Genomic DNA, 15,419 nt, shown 5'->3' on the forward strand with positions numbered 1-15,419 from the left:
ACACTCACAGTGGGTGTGTCTACAGTGAAATTATCGCCGTAGTAAGAATACCTCGTAATATGCTAAATTCACAAACATTAAAACACATTCAAACCTGTAGTATTCTTTGCCATAAGTGGATATATTTCTAAAAAACTGTCCGAGGAGCGCGTTGTTATTATAAAATCGCTCTCGTCTGGACTAATTAATAGTTCCTGTGCCTCGGTTTCCACACGGACTTGTTTGACAGGAGCGCCCTGTGTCTGCTTGAGATGGCGGCCAGATCGGAGAACGCGAGGGCCGAATAAACAGTCAACCTGCGCGTCTACAACCTTCCGAGAAGCGCAAGCCGTTTCATTTATCCCATATCTACATCCTCTAGAAACAGAAGAGCGCCATGGAAGGCGGGAAACCCACCCTGCCGCTGGTTTACCAGGCCGTGCAGGCGCTGTATCACGACCCGGACCCTGCCGGCAAGGAGCGCGCCTCGGTCTGGCTGGGAGAGCTGCAGAGATCGGTGCGTTCATTAGCGGGCCTACTGCGCCACAGCACCCTCACTCACTAATTAACATTTACAATATGCTATTCATTATAAACAATGTCCATTTAGACCGTAATGAAGCTTTTTAAAACATCAACATTTGCTGTGTTGGGAAGTGGAGGTGGTCACATGTGTTTGGGCTCTTGTGGGGGTTTATTTGTATCCATTGCTAAATCCATCTAGCTTGTCTGTGGTTGGATGGTCGAGTTATGGGTGGATTTAAGCAGCAAGTTTTGCGGAAATAGTTATTTTAAACATAATAACTTGCGGAAATCGAGTTTATCACCTAGACTTCCCTGTTAGAAAGCTGGTAACGTTAACGTTAGTTGTGTTTTGAAACATGGTAGCGAGTTTGTAGCTGTGCATTAGCTGGTTGACCATGTTCTAGAAACCAGCTTGATCACCTCATTAACAGGAATGACCAACAAGTAATTTTCTTTCTTTTTTTGCTTGTCCAAGATGCTTTAACATCTTGTACCAGCTAAATACCAGCTACCATGTTCCAAAACACGGTTTACTGGCATGGTAGGTTGAATTTAAACTAGGCTGAATTCAAACTGAATTGGCTATCTATTCTAGAGCATTTATGGGCATCATAAGAAATAGGCTGTTTTAAATATTTGTGTTATAACATCAATACTGTGATTGTAATTCCGGTATATATGCATTTATGCCACCTCTATGCAACATTAAACACCTTAGTTTGCCGTTTCACCCTTTCTGTTTTGGGTTACCGGTTCTTAACTTAGTTCCTCCTCAGCAAACTGTGATATCGATGATATGGAAGGTGTTAAAATTACAAACCACAAACCAGTGGGTGAGATTTTGCAAGACATGTTGCTTTTTTGCAGAAGAAAGTGGCATAACACTAAATTACCTCACAATTCTGTAAGAATCAGCTTCTCCTGCAACATGTGGCACAATATTATGTCAATAGTATGAATTGCATGGCTTCACCTTGACACGTAGAGGAATCGTTCACCCCCCAAAAAAGTATGTCGTTGTTACTCACCCTCATGTCATTCCAGACCCGTAAGACTTTATCTTCTGAACACAAATGAAGATCTTATTGATGAAATGTGAGTGATTCCTGTCCCTCCATTGACGGCTACAGTTCATAAGAGATTGTAAAAGTAATTCATATGAATTGAGCGGTTTAGTCAATTTTATTTCAAGAGACTTGATCGTCTTGTATGATAAACAGATTTAATTCACATATAAACATTGATAAGCGAACAATCAGAAGCTCAACCGAACCTGCTTGATGCACAAGAACAAACCTCGTTGATTCTCGCACGTCAAGCAAACATGCTTGAGCTTCCGATTACCACAAGCTGATGAATGTTTATGTGACTAAAAGCCTAAATTCAATCTGTTCATCATATAAAGCAATCATTCTCTTCAGAAATTTTTGACTAAACCGATCAATTCATATGGATTAGTTTTAAGTTCTCTTTATGAACTTTTTGAAGCATCAGAGTGGTAGTTGAGTAGCTGTCAATGGAGGGACAAAGCTCTCAGATTTCATCAAAAAGATCAGTTGTGTTCCGAAGATGAACGAAAGTGGGGTTTGTAACAACATGAGGGTTAGTAATTAATGACAGAATTAACATTTTTGGGTAAACTATCTCTAAGTTGATTGTCCTGCTCCTCACACATGCTTATCTACCAAGACAGCCTGTCTCTTCAGGTTGTATATTATGAGGTTACACATGATGAGTTCCTGGTTCCTGATGTTTCAATTTATTTGCATTAGTAATGTGTATCTTGTTGACGCATCTGATGTTCAAGTTTTGCTTTTACTTGTTTATGCAAAATACTACTGGTCTGACTTGATACTCAGTGGTCATAGTACTAACAAGAGAGTTGGGTGGCTGATATAATGCTGATTATATATGTTAAATACAGGTTATTCAAGGCTATTGATGTAAAGTAATAATTTCTAGCACTATTTAGTCATTAAAAATCCTAAAACAGAAATTATGCATTGATGAGGGTGGCGATCGTCTCATAACGGACAAATCATCAGATGTTATTGGCACCTCCTCATTGAAGTTGTTTTACTGTGCTGAACCTTTCAGATGTACGCGTGGGAGATCTCGGATCAGCTCCTGCAGCTGAAGCAGGACGTGGAATCGTGTTACTTCGCAGCCCAGACGATGAAGATGAAGATCCAGACGGCGTTCTACGAGCTTCCCCCAGAGACCCACACCGCACTGAGAGATTCACTCCTGTCTCACATCCAGAACCTCAAAGACCTGTCTCCCATCATCGTCACACAGGTAACGTCCCAGCGTCTGTAGGTCCAGGGGTCGTGTCTGCTAAACATACACGATTTGTGTCCGGTGATTGCTGAATCAAAATGCAAGTCAGTGCAGATGACCTTAAACATCTGCTGTTAATGTTTGTATATTGAACATGGAGTTGATGGGGGCCGTCGATCGCGACCACACTGTAGTGTTACATATTGAGAGCTGTTAAGAAAGTGACGCTGGTGCTCTAATGTCATTCTCTCTCCCAGCTCGCATTGGCAATCGCAGATCTGGCTCTTCAGATGGCCTCGTGGAAAGGCTGTGTTCACACCCTCATAGAAAAGTAAGAATCTTCTACAGAGCCAGAATTAGGTTTGCTTGGCTGTAAAATTAACTTAATAGCACTGATTTTAATCACCTGAAGCACAAATAATCCAAATGGTCTCTCAGTTAATATGAGCTCAATAAACGTGTAATAAGAATTGTTTGAAATAGTTGTTCATTGTCACACCTTGAAATTTTATCATCTACCCAATGCTTGATTTTACTCCTTCCAGGTACAGTAATGATGTGTCCTCTATGCCTTTCCTGATTGAGATACTCACGGTTCTGCCGGAGGAGGTGCATAGCCGCTCTCTGAGGATTGGAGCTAATCGACGGACGGAGATCATTGAAGATCTGGCGTACTACTCTACCACAGTGGTCACTCTTCTGGTGCAGACATTATTCTATCTACAAAGCAGTTTCTATAATTTATTGTCCACTTCCCAACCTAAACAAGATGCCTTACCTGTCTGTTCATAGCCAAATGGTAATGGTGCAGCTGATGCAAGAGACGTGAATCACCATCATATTATGCCATCATCCCTCCAGTTTAGCTGTTAGCAAAATGCAGGGCTCAACTATTTACTTTTAGTTTTTTTTTAATTTGCAGTATTAACATTGCAGGGAATACAAACATAGGCCCTTCATATGTCGCTTTTACTTTATTATCCTTTAATAATGCCCAACCTTTGTTCTGTGCTATCATTCCCTCCATGCAAATGATTTTAACATAGATGTTGCATAAGCATTTAAATCAGGGGTGTCCAAACTCTGTCCTTGGAGAGTTTCTATATAACTTGCCTCAACACACCAGCCTGGAAGTTTCCAATATGCCTAGTAAGACCTTGATTTTTCTAGTTCAGGTGTGTTCAATTAGGGTTGGAGCTAAACTCTGCTGGACAGTGGCCCTCCAGGAGCAGGATTGCACACCTCTAATTTAAATGCATGGTTTTTAATTCTAAACTAAGCTTGGCTAATATTGTTGCATTTCCATGAGCAGGTGTCATGTGCGGAGAAGTCCGGACATAATGAGAAGATGCTTATCAAGATATTCCGATGTTTGGGGAGCTGGTTTAATTTAGGAGTGCTGGACAACAACTTCATGGCCAACAATCAACTGCTGATGATTCTCTTCCAAGTGCTGGTGAGTTCAGCAAATGGAATCCGATATTCAGTTCATTTCTCCCTGTCTCTTATATTTAAAAATCTTTTTTTCCCCCTCTTTATTGCAGCAGAGGGATGAGACGTCTACAAACCTGCACGAGGCGGCGTCAGACTGCGTGTGTTCAGCGCTGTACGCGATTGAGAACGTGGCCATAAACATGCCCCTGGCCATGCAGCTCTTCCAGGGAGTCCTCACTCTAGAAACGGCCTACCACATGGCCGTAGCCCGAGAGGACCTCGACAAGTACGTATGGCATTGTTTATGATCCATGTATGCAGTTCATGCAGACCTCGAATACAATGGCTCTGTTCACCCAGTGAGCTGCATGCTGTCTACATAGATGTCTTATGAGGCAGCATTTTGAGTCACATATCATGTGACAATTTGAACGGTGTACATGAATAGCTAAAACAAATGGTGCTTTTCACCCAAAGCCTACTGGAGACTCAACTCACAATTGATTTCAATACAGTTGATGCTAGCATGTTACTAAATGTTGAATATATGATATGAATATGAATATAGTTTGACATTAACATGTTGCTATGCTAAATATTCAAATTAGCTAAATACTTGGAAATGACTCACAATAGAGTTTGATGTTAGCAATGTTAAGCAAAAAGCTCCAGTAGTGCATTACTTAAGATGCGAGCCTTGATTCAGTTGATTCCAGTAGATTTTGCTAGTTGCTATGCTAAAATTTCAAATTGTGTGTTAAATTAAACCCGACTAACAGTTCATTTCAGTAGAGATTTGTGTTAGCATGCCTTAAAGTAAAAGCTTAAATTGCGCAGTGTAAACGGAGGACTCTGCTGAATTGATTTGAATATAGTTTGACATTAACATGTTGCTATGCTAAAAGTTCAGATTTGCACAATACTTTAAACTGGCGAGTTGACTCACAATTGATTTTTTTTATATATATATATATATATAGTTTTTACGTTACCAGGTTGATATGCTAAAATCACAAATTGCTAAATTCCATAAATGGGAGACTCAACTCAGTTGATTTGAAAAGTTTGATGTTAGCATTTTGCTATGCTAAAAGTTCAAATTGGACAATACTTGAAACCAAAGACCTGACTTGCAATTGATTTCAATAGTTTTATGTTAGCATGTTGCTATGCTAAAAGCTCAAACTGCACAATACTCTAAACATGAAAATAAATAGCACACAAATATTGTGAAAAGTAAAAAAAAAAATAATCAATATTATTTGGTATTAAGGAAATATATAAATAAAAAACAATTCTCTCGCTGTTTCCGCCATGATGGATTTTTTTCCATTTAAACAATGCATTAATAGCTTTCCTTCTTTCTCATTGAAAGAAACCTCACTAAGCCTTATAATTTGGTCAAAATAATGTAATATTAAAAGCAGCGTATTCATGCTCCTGAAGTAGGAGGCTCACTAGGTTTTGGGATGGTTTTGGATCTTGCTTGCATTTTTCCACCACAGGGTGCTAAATTACTGCCGAATCTTTACTGAATTGTGTGAGACGTTTTTGGAGATGACAGTAAGGACTCCTGGCCAGGGCATGGGAGATCTACGCACGTTAGAGATGCTGCTTATTTGTGCTGGACATCCCCAGTATGAGGTGAGTGTGAAGGCTGACAAGTATTCAATCGTCTGCTCCCATAATGACAGGTGAGCATGTATATGTGTCCTTCAACAGGTGGTTGAGATCTCGTTCAACTTCTGGTACCGTCTGGGAGAGCATCTTTACAAAATGAACGATCCAGCGCTGCACAGAGTGTTCAGGCCGTTCATACAGAGGCTACTTCACAGTCTCGCCCGCCACTGCCAACTTGACCCAGATCATGTGAGCGCACTTCTCTTTCCACATGTCTCGCTTGCTTCTTCACAGGAAAAACGCAAATCATTCATCAGCCAGGTTTCTATCCAAAAAAAAGGTTTAGTGCATCAAAATGTTTACCAATATTGCTGATAGAAATGCTGATTATCGGTAGTTTTTTTTACAAATGTTGACAATCTTTTTCCGTTTAACTTTAGCACGTAAATTCTAGGTCGATACTATACATATATACATGCATACATGCAGTGTACAAATTTGGAATAGGCCGTTATTGTTACCATTTTAAAAATAAGACTATTACCATTTTACAAATAAGACTGTTACCAAGCATTCTTTTCAATCTACAGTTAATCAGAAAAATAATACAAAACTGCACCCGTTTTTGAATGTTGCTTGATGATCAAGTCTAAATAGTCTTTATAACGAAGTACAGAAAAAACACAACAATTGTTAATAAAAATACATATATGTATACATATTCAATTTAATAATGTATAATACATTTTTTTCAAATGGATGAGGGAAATATAGTGCCTTGAAAATCTCTGCAGCTCATCAAAAATAAAAATCTGTCAGATTCTGGCATCTGTCAATCGAAGGAAGGCTGTTGGAGTTTCCAAAGCTGACAAAAAGAAAAGTTAAAGGTTTTTTTTTTTTTGCTTTACAATAAAACTTATTTTTTTTAGGGAAGATGTCATTACACACACCGTGTTATCGGTTAAAAGGCCAATTAGATGGAAACAGGCTAGAGAGAGCTAATTTCGCAATCTTTTTATTCCAGTGTATGGAAACTTGGCTGTTGATGGTTCCTATCATGTGCAATAAAAATGAATGAGGTTCACAATTTCCATCTTCTTTTTTTTTTTTTTACTTAATTTCTTATTTTGTGTTTCCTGTACAGGAGGGAGTCCCAGAGGACACTGATGATTTTGGGGAGTTCAGGATGAGAGTGTCTGATCTTGTGAAAGATGTGATTTTCCTAGTCGGCTCCATGGAGTGTTTCTCACAGGTAGAATTTATAGTTTCGAGAATAGAAACATAAAGTGAAAATGATTTGTGGTAAAGAACCCAAAGTGATTGTATAATTTAGCATGGTTTCCTGAGAAACAAGAGGGGAATATTAAATGTAAGTTAACTATTCTTTTTATAAACACTTTGTGTCCTCTCGTCAGCTGTATTCGACTCTGAGGGAGGGAAACCCCCCATGGGAAGTAACTGAGGCTGTTCTGTTTATCATGGCTTCCATAGCTAAGAGTGTCGATCCGTGAGTATCACTTTCAGTCTTGACTCAGCAGCTTCATTTTCCTGCGGCTGGTGTAGTCCTTAAAGCACAAGCATTGAGTAATATATTGGGAGATTATATATATTTCAATATCTTATTGTCCAGTGTTTTAAAGCTAAAATGGTACTAAGTGAAGCGACATGATAAAATAAATTCTTGTCATTTGTAGGGCTGGGAATTGAATTGATACAGATTTGTTGATTCATTTAGATCCTGATTCACAAGCTCTCTATTTGCTTTTTATTTCATAAGATAAGAAGATAAGTAACTTGTCTTTTTGAGTTATTCTTCTAAAGAATCTGCTCAGTCTTTTGTGTCAGCAATCAGGCTACACTGGTTATGCTGTTTAAAAAAACATTATTATTACTTTTTAAAGAACAGTTCCTTATGAGTCATTTGTTCCTGAATAGAACCGGCTCATAAGAATCTTTTGTGAATCTTGCTAAGTTAAATGTTTGTTTTTGCGTGCATCCCTTGAAGAAAACTCACTAGAAAGCCATTCATTTGCAGGATCGTTCAAATGAAGATTGCAATTAATCATGAAATCTGTATTTTTACCCAGCCCTAGTCATTTGTCCAAAACACTTTTTCAAACTGGTTATTCTGTAGTACATGAAGCTTATTGTTAGTGTTTGTAACGCTAAAATGTCTCCCTCTGCTCGTTCCTAGTGAAAACAATCCCACCCTAACGGAGGTGCTGGAGCAGATAGTATTGCTTCCCGAGACCGTCCATCTTGCTGTCCGCTACACCAGCATTGAGCTGGTTGGAGAAATGAGCGAAGTGATCGACCGGAACCCTTGCATGTTAGGTGACTGTCACAGAAGAGTCCGGTTGATCTTCACCTGCAGGATGTTTGGTTTCTCTCTTGTGTGTTCATGATGTATGTATTGGGTTGGCAGATCCTGTTTTGAACTTCCTGATGAAGGGTTTGCGGGAGAAGCCGTTGGCCTCTGTGGCAGCTAAAGCCATTCACAACATCTGCTCGGTGTGTCGAGACCACATGGCGCAGCACTTCCAGGGCCTGCTGGACATCGCCCGCTCTCTCGACTCCTTTGCCCTGTCGACGGATGCTGCCGTTGGCCTGCTGAAAGGTGAGGTGCCCTTTTACACTTCAGAGATGTTAATTGTAGTTTTTTTTGTGTTATTCCTTGATGGATTGTTAGTTGGTGTTCTACACGGTTCACATTTAAGTAGCGTTCTACGCTTTTCTGTTAGTCTTAGTCATGCCCTTGTTGTATGGCTGGTTTTGTTTAAGTGGTGTGATTGGTTTACTTCAGGCACGGCGCTGGTGTTGGCCCGACTCCCCCTGGAGAAGATCGCGGAGTGTCTTAGCGATTTGTGTGCAGTTCAGGTCATGGCACTGAAGAAGGTTAGATTCTCGTGACACTGGTCTGTATGTCTACTGTCTGTGTTGAACTCAATAAAGTAATGTTGTCTTTGTGTCCAGCTGCTGGCTCAGGACTCCAGCAGTGGGAAGTCATCAGACCCCACCGTGTGGCTGGACAGACTGGCTGTTATCTTCAGGTTAGACTCTCAACCTCTCCATCAATGCGCTTTATGCCAGAGCTCACTGTTTGTGAAATGTTGTATTGGATTGTGACTATTTCTAGTCCTCTGAGAAAATCATGGTTTCCTACTAACACTCTTGAAAATGATTAATCTAGGTATACATGGATTTTTTTGTGTTATTATTATTTGTTTGGTTATTGATTGTTTGTTTGATTTGATTGGTTTGTCTTGTTTTTGTTTGTTTATTAGTTTATTTTTACTATTAATTTTAATATTTAAACCTGGATTTTGCCATGAAAAATTAAGCCACAGAAGCTGTCATGGTGTTAAAAACAAACAAAAATAATCCTTGTATCATGGCTTTGAGACTTCAGAAAATGATACAGTCGGGTGTAGAATTTGCCTTTGTTGCAGATAATTGGTTAATTTAAAGTGTACATGTCAAAAGATATTAAATGGTACAGCATCTGAATTCTGCACAATATTTTTTTGCTCTTAATTTGCACAATTTATCCGTGCATCGATGTTATTGTGAAGAAAAGTCTTTCATTAGAATTAATGAATAAAAATCCATTATTTCCCTTTAAAGGTTATTTTTCTCTCTGAAAACATCACATTAAACAAGTGAAATTTGTTGTGAAAGCAGTTTTTTTTTATGGTTATTATTCTCCATTAGACACACAAACCCCATAGTAGAGAATGGACAAACACACCCCTGCCAGAAAGTCATTCAAGAGGTACCCTTACATGTGCGTTAACTGACACATTATTTAAGTCTGTCTTTATAGTAGTTTCTTTCTGATCCTCATCTCTGTTCTTTGTTGTAGATCTGGCCAGTGTTGTCAGAGACGTTGAACGCCCATCAGGGTGATAACCGGATAGTGGAGCGCTGCTGCCGCTGCCTGAGATTTGCAGTGCGTTGCGTTGGCAAAGGCTCTGCTTCCCTATTACAGCCACTCGTTACCCAGGTGTGTTTGTGCCCTAAAAATGAATGTCCTCTGATCTGTATCTGTGTTTTTGGAATATAGAGCTGGTGTAGGTCCTAAAGATGGGTTTTTTTGTGTGTTTTAGATGGTGAGTGTATACCAGGTGTACCCTCACTCCTGTTTCCTGTACCTGGGCAGTATTCTAGTGGACGAGTATGGCATGGAGGAAGGATGTAGACAAGGCCTTTTGGATATGCTACAGGTAACGCACACAAACATACTCCAGTCTAACCACCTATAAGCCAGGGACACACCAAGCTGACGGTTGGCCGAATTAGTTTTTTCGGTGTGTTCCGCACCGTTGGCTCTAGTTGGATGTTGTCAGAGTTTTTTTGGGTCGATTCAACATGTAGAATCAGCGTCGGGCCGTCGGTGAGAGGGTGATCCCTCTGATTGGCTGTTCAGTTTAGCAAACAAGTCAGTGCCCAATAATAAGAGCAAAAGTGATGAAAGCGAGCAAAGAAGTCATGAGAGCACAGACAGAATGCTGTTCTTATTTTACGTCTTGTGGTGCGATGAGATGATGTTGATGAACTCAGTGTTACTGATCAGTGGCTCTATCTCACACCCTCGCAGGCTCTCTGTATGCCGACTTTCCAGCTGTTAGAACAGCCTAATGGACTGCGCAATCACCCGGACACAGTGGATGATCTTTTTAGACTCGCCACAAGGTACCAGTTTTGTGTTTTTGTACTTCTGCAGAAGTGTTAGAAAAACAAGCAACCTGAAATGATAAAACAAGGCCAAAATAAATGACTTTTCACACCAAAATAAAGTACATTAAGATATGCACCTATTTTCTCTCATTATTTCAGGTTTGTCCAGCGCAGTCCGGTCACGTTGCTGAGCAGCAATATTATCATCCACATCATCCAGTGTGCCATCGCTGCCACCACCCTGGACCATCGAGATGCCAACTGCAGCGTTATGAAGTTCATCAGAGACCTCATTCACACAGGGGTCTCCAATGACGTAAGTGGCGCTGTCGAACCAGTCGAAAGACCTTGTGTATTACATTGTCGTTCCTGTTCATTCATTGCACATAACTGATTTTCCTCTCCTTCAGCATGAGGATGACTTTGAGGTGAGAAAGCGTCTGATTGGCCAGGCGATGGAGCAGCACGGGCTGCAGCTAGTGACTCAGCTGATCAACACCTGCTGTTTCTGCCTGCCGCCTTACACTCTGCCTGATGTGGCGGAGGTACTCTGGGAGATCATGCTCTTTGATCGGCCGGTATGTTTTCAACCTTTTAGAACACACTCCGCTTTTTTTTGAACATTGCTCAAATACAGATTCATAATTAAATTTAATTTGGAAGCTGCTTTTATGTAAAGCGACTTGCGTTGCATTCAAGCAGACTTACAAACAGTCTTGTATTTAAATAGTTTTTATATATATAATTAAAATAATCTTTTTTATATATACATTTTAATAAAATATATATATATATATATATATATATATATATATATATAATTAAAATAATATATATATATATATATATATATATATATATATATATATATATATATATATATATATATAATTAAAATAATATATATATATATATTTTTTTTTTAATTATATATATATATATATATATATATATATATATATATATATATATATATATATATATATATATATATATATAATTAAAAAAAAAAAAAATATATATAATAAAAAAAAAATATATATATATATATATATATAATAAAAAAAAAATATATATATATATATATATATATATATATAATTAAAATAATCTTTTATTAATTTATTTAGATTTTATTATTTAGTCTAATTTTAAGTTTATTAGTGCTAAAATTTGTGGCTGAATTGCATCTTATTTTAATTCCTTAATTTCCTTTTCTTTTAATTGTATTATTATTTTATGTTGTGATAACCACAAGATGTTTTTCTACTTTTTAAAATACTTTTTAAACGTTTATTTGTGTCTAGACGTTTTGTCGCTGGCTGGAAACCGCACTGAAGGGTCTTCCAAAAGAAACAGCAGGAGGCGCTGTATCAGTCACACACAAGCAGCTCACAGACTTCCATAAGCAGGTCACAAGGTGAGTTTGTCTGTGTCTGCAGTCACCTGAGCCTTCGTTAACAGCACTGGCATTAGGATAATTGCATTACACTCCCGAAAGAAATTGGCCTGTTCAATTTAAATTCAATTAAAAAGTGCCTTTGTCCACAATAAAAAGTAATAAAGTGCTCATCAGTGTAGATTACAGGCAGCATTTGTCTTTTGAGGTATTGCAAGCTGGTGCACATTCAGTTTTCCCTGCGATTAGCTCGGCATGGCAAGCCTAAACAAGTACCCATAACCAGTCGTCCAGGAGGGTGAAGCATCTCATACTTCAGCAAGTCTTGACCTGAGTAACGAGGAGCCTCCCAGCGTGGTGTCATGCACAGATGCCAAATACATATTCTGACAGTGCAGAATGAGTCACAGCCTTTTTTGGAAAGTCCAAACCCCGCCAGACTGATGCAGTGCCGTTGCGTTGCTCGCCCATCCTGTCGCCGTGTTTGTGCAGTGATTTAGTAATAATAGGCCAACTTATTGTTCAGTAGTTTGTTGAAAATTGATGCTAATTTGTTTTCTCTACCCCAGTGCAGAGGAATGTAAACAGGTTTGTTGGGCGATAAGAGAGTTTACAAGGCTGTACCGATAGCTGTCTTTTGCCTGCTGATGCTGCAAGACCAGGTGAGAGAAGCATATTAAAACTTAATTTGTCTCATTGTGCAACAGGGAAATATTTTTCAGGAAATAAAATATATTTACTAATCTAAATGATGATTAAATCTGTCTCATTGTGTAACAGGGATTTTTTTTTTTTTTCAGGAAATAACATATATTTACTTATCTAAATAATAATTAAATCCATTAAATTAAATAAGATGTATTGAAGTTTTTGAATAAAAAAAAATTGAATTTCTAAATTAGACTTTTCTTATCTCATTCTTATGTTTGTAAATTATTTTAAACTACATTTTAAATGAACATAAATACTCAAGCCTGGATTTCTCCTCTCAAATCCAATCTATTTTTTTCCACGCAATCAGACAAAAAAAAAAAGACTTATTTTACATTGGAAAAGTCTTGTAAATTCATTGGTCAGAGTTGTGGGAACCCTGTCAATTATGAAGTTATTATAAAATTCTCTCTTTTCCTCTGCAGGTCAGATTTTTTTGTTTTGCTAACATTTGGAGGAAGTGGCAAAGGCAGCCATGATGACCACTGTTGATAAACTAAAGGGAACTCTTGCATGAAGGATTTGTGGGACTTGGCACCATGGGAAAGCCAACCGATTGGAGCTTTGGCGTGGCAGGGTTTCAGGAAAAGCAAATTGCCTTGTGGGTGTCTCAAGACCGCAGCCCCATCCCTCCCTTTTACCCCTCCAAGCACACCGATGCCAGCTGCAGCGAGAGAGGGGGGTTTCGGAAGGGACATCGTCGTCTTGAGAGGGGGTGGGCCATCGAATGGACATTGAAACGTATACACCCATTTCAACGTCTGCATCAGTCGGATTTTTGGGGATCCATCAAAAAAACAAAAAACAAAAAAAAAACAAATAAGGATGTGCCTGGTTGCAAATCATAATGCATCGTTAAAAAAGACTTGTACGTTTTTAAAAACAAAATGGAGATTTATTTTCATGGACGTGTGTTTAGAGATCAAGACATGGCTTTGCTGCCAGTGCCATACAAATGATTACCAAACTAAAGATTGTCACAGCAGCAGCCTGCGCCTGTGGGACATTTGCAAAGGGGAGAATCTTGGGAGAGTTGGTGTCACCCTTGATCTTTTTAAAGTTGGCTGGGATTTTATCCGTACAGGTTATGCTGTAAATTATGGAGGGAACTGACTGGCAGGTGCTTTTTTTTTTTTTTTTGTTCTTTCACTATGTTGGCATATCTCAAGAGACTCTGAGATCATCTTAGGAGCGTGCCCTGCTGTTTGGGTGAAATAAAATCCAACATTGTGAGGAACAAACTAATATTTGTCTTGAGTATCTTTTCCTTTTCTGATTTACACACTTTCTGCAGCTCTAGGAACCTGTTCGACCAGATTTCATTTTAAGAAAGTTCCATCGGCCCTTTAGGTCTTGTTTTCTGAGTCACAGAGTAAATTGAACCCTCTTCTATTGTATAAGGCCCTACAATCATGCGTTTCTCACAATTGCACGTGTAAACCATCAGGTCACTCCTCCCGCATCCCATTTGCTGAATGAGCGTATGTAGTCAAGTACGTAGTCATATCCGTTCAAGTCCGACAGGTTCATGTTACTGGCACGGACCTTATAGGATGAGGTCAGCAGATGTTATCCGCCTGCGCGCGTAATGTTTGCAAGGAACTTGCATGAACTATGAGTCTTAAGTCTATGAGTGACAGCTTATTTAAGGTTTTAACAGAGTCAGAGTTGTACTAACGTCGAGTAGACGCTCAAATGTTCATTGGGTGAATCATACAGTGGTAACCTGATCACACCAGCAACCATTTAAAATACTGCAATGGTATTTATTGAAATCTAACATTTTAAAAGACAAGTTAACCAAGACATAGAAAAAGAAAAAAAATATGGGGGAAAAAAATGTCAAGAGGTCTGGTCCAATGGTGAGGGCACCTATATATTCCAGTGTTCAAAGGTGCTGAAAGGACCTCCAATTTTGAGCAAGCAATGAACAAGATGGTGAAGGTAATGGGAAACATGGGTTCCTCTTTCAGTTAGTGGATGTTCTGAGGCCAGGTGGGGTGTGTGTTTTGACTCTGCAACAGTCTATGGAGCTCTTTGAACTGCTCCACCGTCTGGTCTTTCAAGTCGGGGTTGGAGATCTGCAACCGAATGCTGTCTGTAGACCACGAAAGCTCGCCTGAAAACATCTCGGTAAGAATTCTTGCAACAACTGGAACAACCTAGGAAAAAAAAAAAATGACAGCATAAACTTTCAATAAGAGCAATAATTTTTGCAATCTATGCTAGGTTTGACAGTTGTTAAATTATAAAACATAGTTGTGGTTCTGAATGTTGATTGGCTAATAGACACTATATAATAACCGCTATTGTCTTAAATACACTAAAATAACAGCAATGACGTGAAACATCTGTGCTGTGTTGTGAAAACAATGCTGCACAATTTAGCAATATATCATGGTTTGCTAAGTTTGAAGAATGTTAAATTATAAAACACTGCACCAGTCCTGGATGCTGACTGGGTAAAATGCATATATATATATAACCTATGATGTGAAACATCTGTTCGCCTAGTTAGAGCTTTGCTAAATTGTGAATACAACACGTCAAATTAGCAATATAGCATGGTTTGCTAGGTTTGAAGAACGCAGAATTCTAAAGCAGCTCTGGTTCTAGATGCTGACTGGCTACACAATACACTATATAGCAACATATATGATGTGAAGCCTGTTTATCTAGTTCTAGCTATGCTATATAGTAAATACAATGGCGTACGTCATTGCTAACAACTCAATTTGGCAATACAGCACGGCCTTGTACACCTTCCTGCATAAATAAATGACTAGCGTCTTCA

General features: G+C 38.8%; 2 protein-coding genes across 3 annotated transcripts in view; one reads left to right on the top strand and one right to left on the bottom strand.

The window, feature by feature from the left end:
- Positions 1–13,870, top strand: tnpo3 (transportin 3). 2 transcript variants are annotated; one of them, XM_084406302.1, is made up of 23 exons: positions 1–496; positions 2,602–2,802; positions 3,042–3,115; positions 3,330–3,486; positions 4,097–4,240; positions 4,329–4,504; positions 5,724–5,862; positions 5,941–6,087; positions 6,983–7,090; positions 7,254–7,345; positions 8,033–8,172; positions 8,264–8,455; positions 8,642–8,733; positions 8,812–8,888; positions 9,550–9,622; positions 9,701–9,841; positions 9,945–10,061; positions 10,436–10,530; positions 10,675–10,831; positions 10,926–11,093; positions 11,823–11,935; positions 12,484–12,576; positions 13,051–13,870. In XM_084406302.1, exons 1-22 carry the CDS (start codon positions 377–379, stop codon positions 12,542–12,544), a joined length of 2,784 nt encoding a protein of 927 aa, XP_084262428.1. In that variant the 5' UTR covers positions 1–376; the 3' UTR covers positions 12,545–12,576; positions 13,051–13,870. The 2 variants fall into 2 exon arrangements, with proteins under 2 accessions (XP_084262428.1, XP_084262429.1); XM_084406303.1 differs by having other exon boundaries at positions 9,550–9,610.
- irf5 (interferon regulatory factor 5) overlaps positions 13,499–15,419 on the bottom strand; it is a 9,080-nt gene continuing 7,159 nt past the window's right edge. Inside the window, exon 10 of the mRNA XM_084406309.1 lies at positions 13,499–14,787. Coding sequence (XP_084262435.1) covers positions 14,599–14,787 — 189 coding nt within the window. The 3' untranslated portion in view covers positions 13,499–14,598. The remainder of the gene's footprint in view (positions 14,788–15,419) is intronic.

This window comes from Rutilus rutilus, assembly GCF_951802725.1.
Source record: "Rutilus rutilus genome assembly, chromosome: 4".
In the NCBI taxonomy this organism is placed as follows: Eukaryota; Metazoa; Chordata; class Actinopteri; order Cypriniformes; family Leuciscidae; genus Rutilus; species Rutilus rutilus.

Excerpts from the sequence above, each read along its gene's own strand:
- tnpo3 (XM_084406302.1), top strand. The coding sequence starts at position 377 with ATGGAAGGCGGGAAACCCACCCTGCCGCTGGTTTACCAGGCCGTGCAG. Across the intron at positions 3,116-3,329 it reads GTTCACACCCTCATAGAAAA|GTACAGTAATGATGTGTCCT; the intron begins GTAAGAATCTTC and ends TACTCCTTCCAG. Across the intron at positions 6,088-6,982 it reads GCCAACTTGACCCAGATCAT|GAGGGAGTCCCAGAGGACAC; the intron begins GTGAGCGCACTT and ends TTTCCTGTACAG.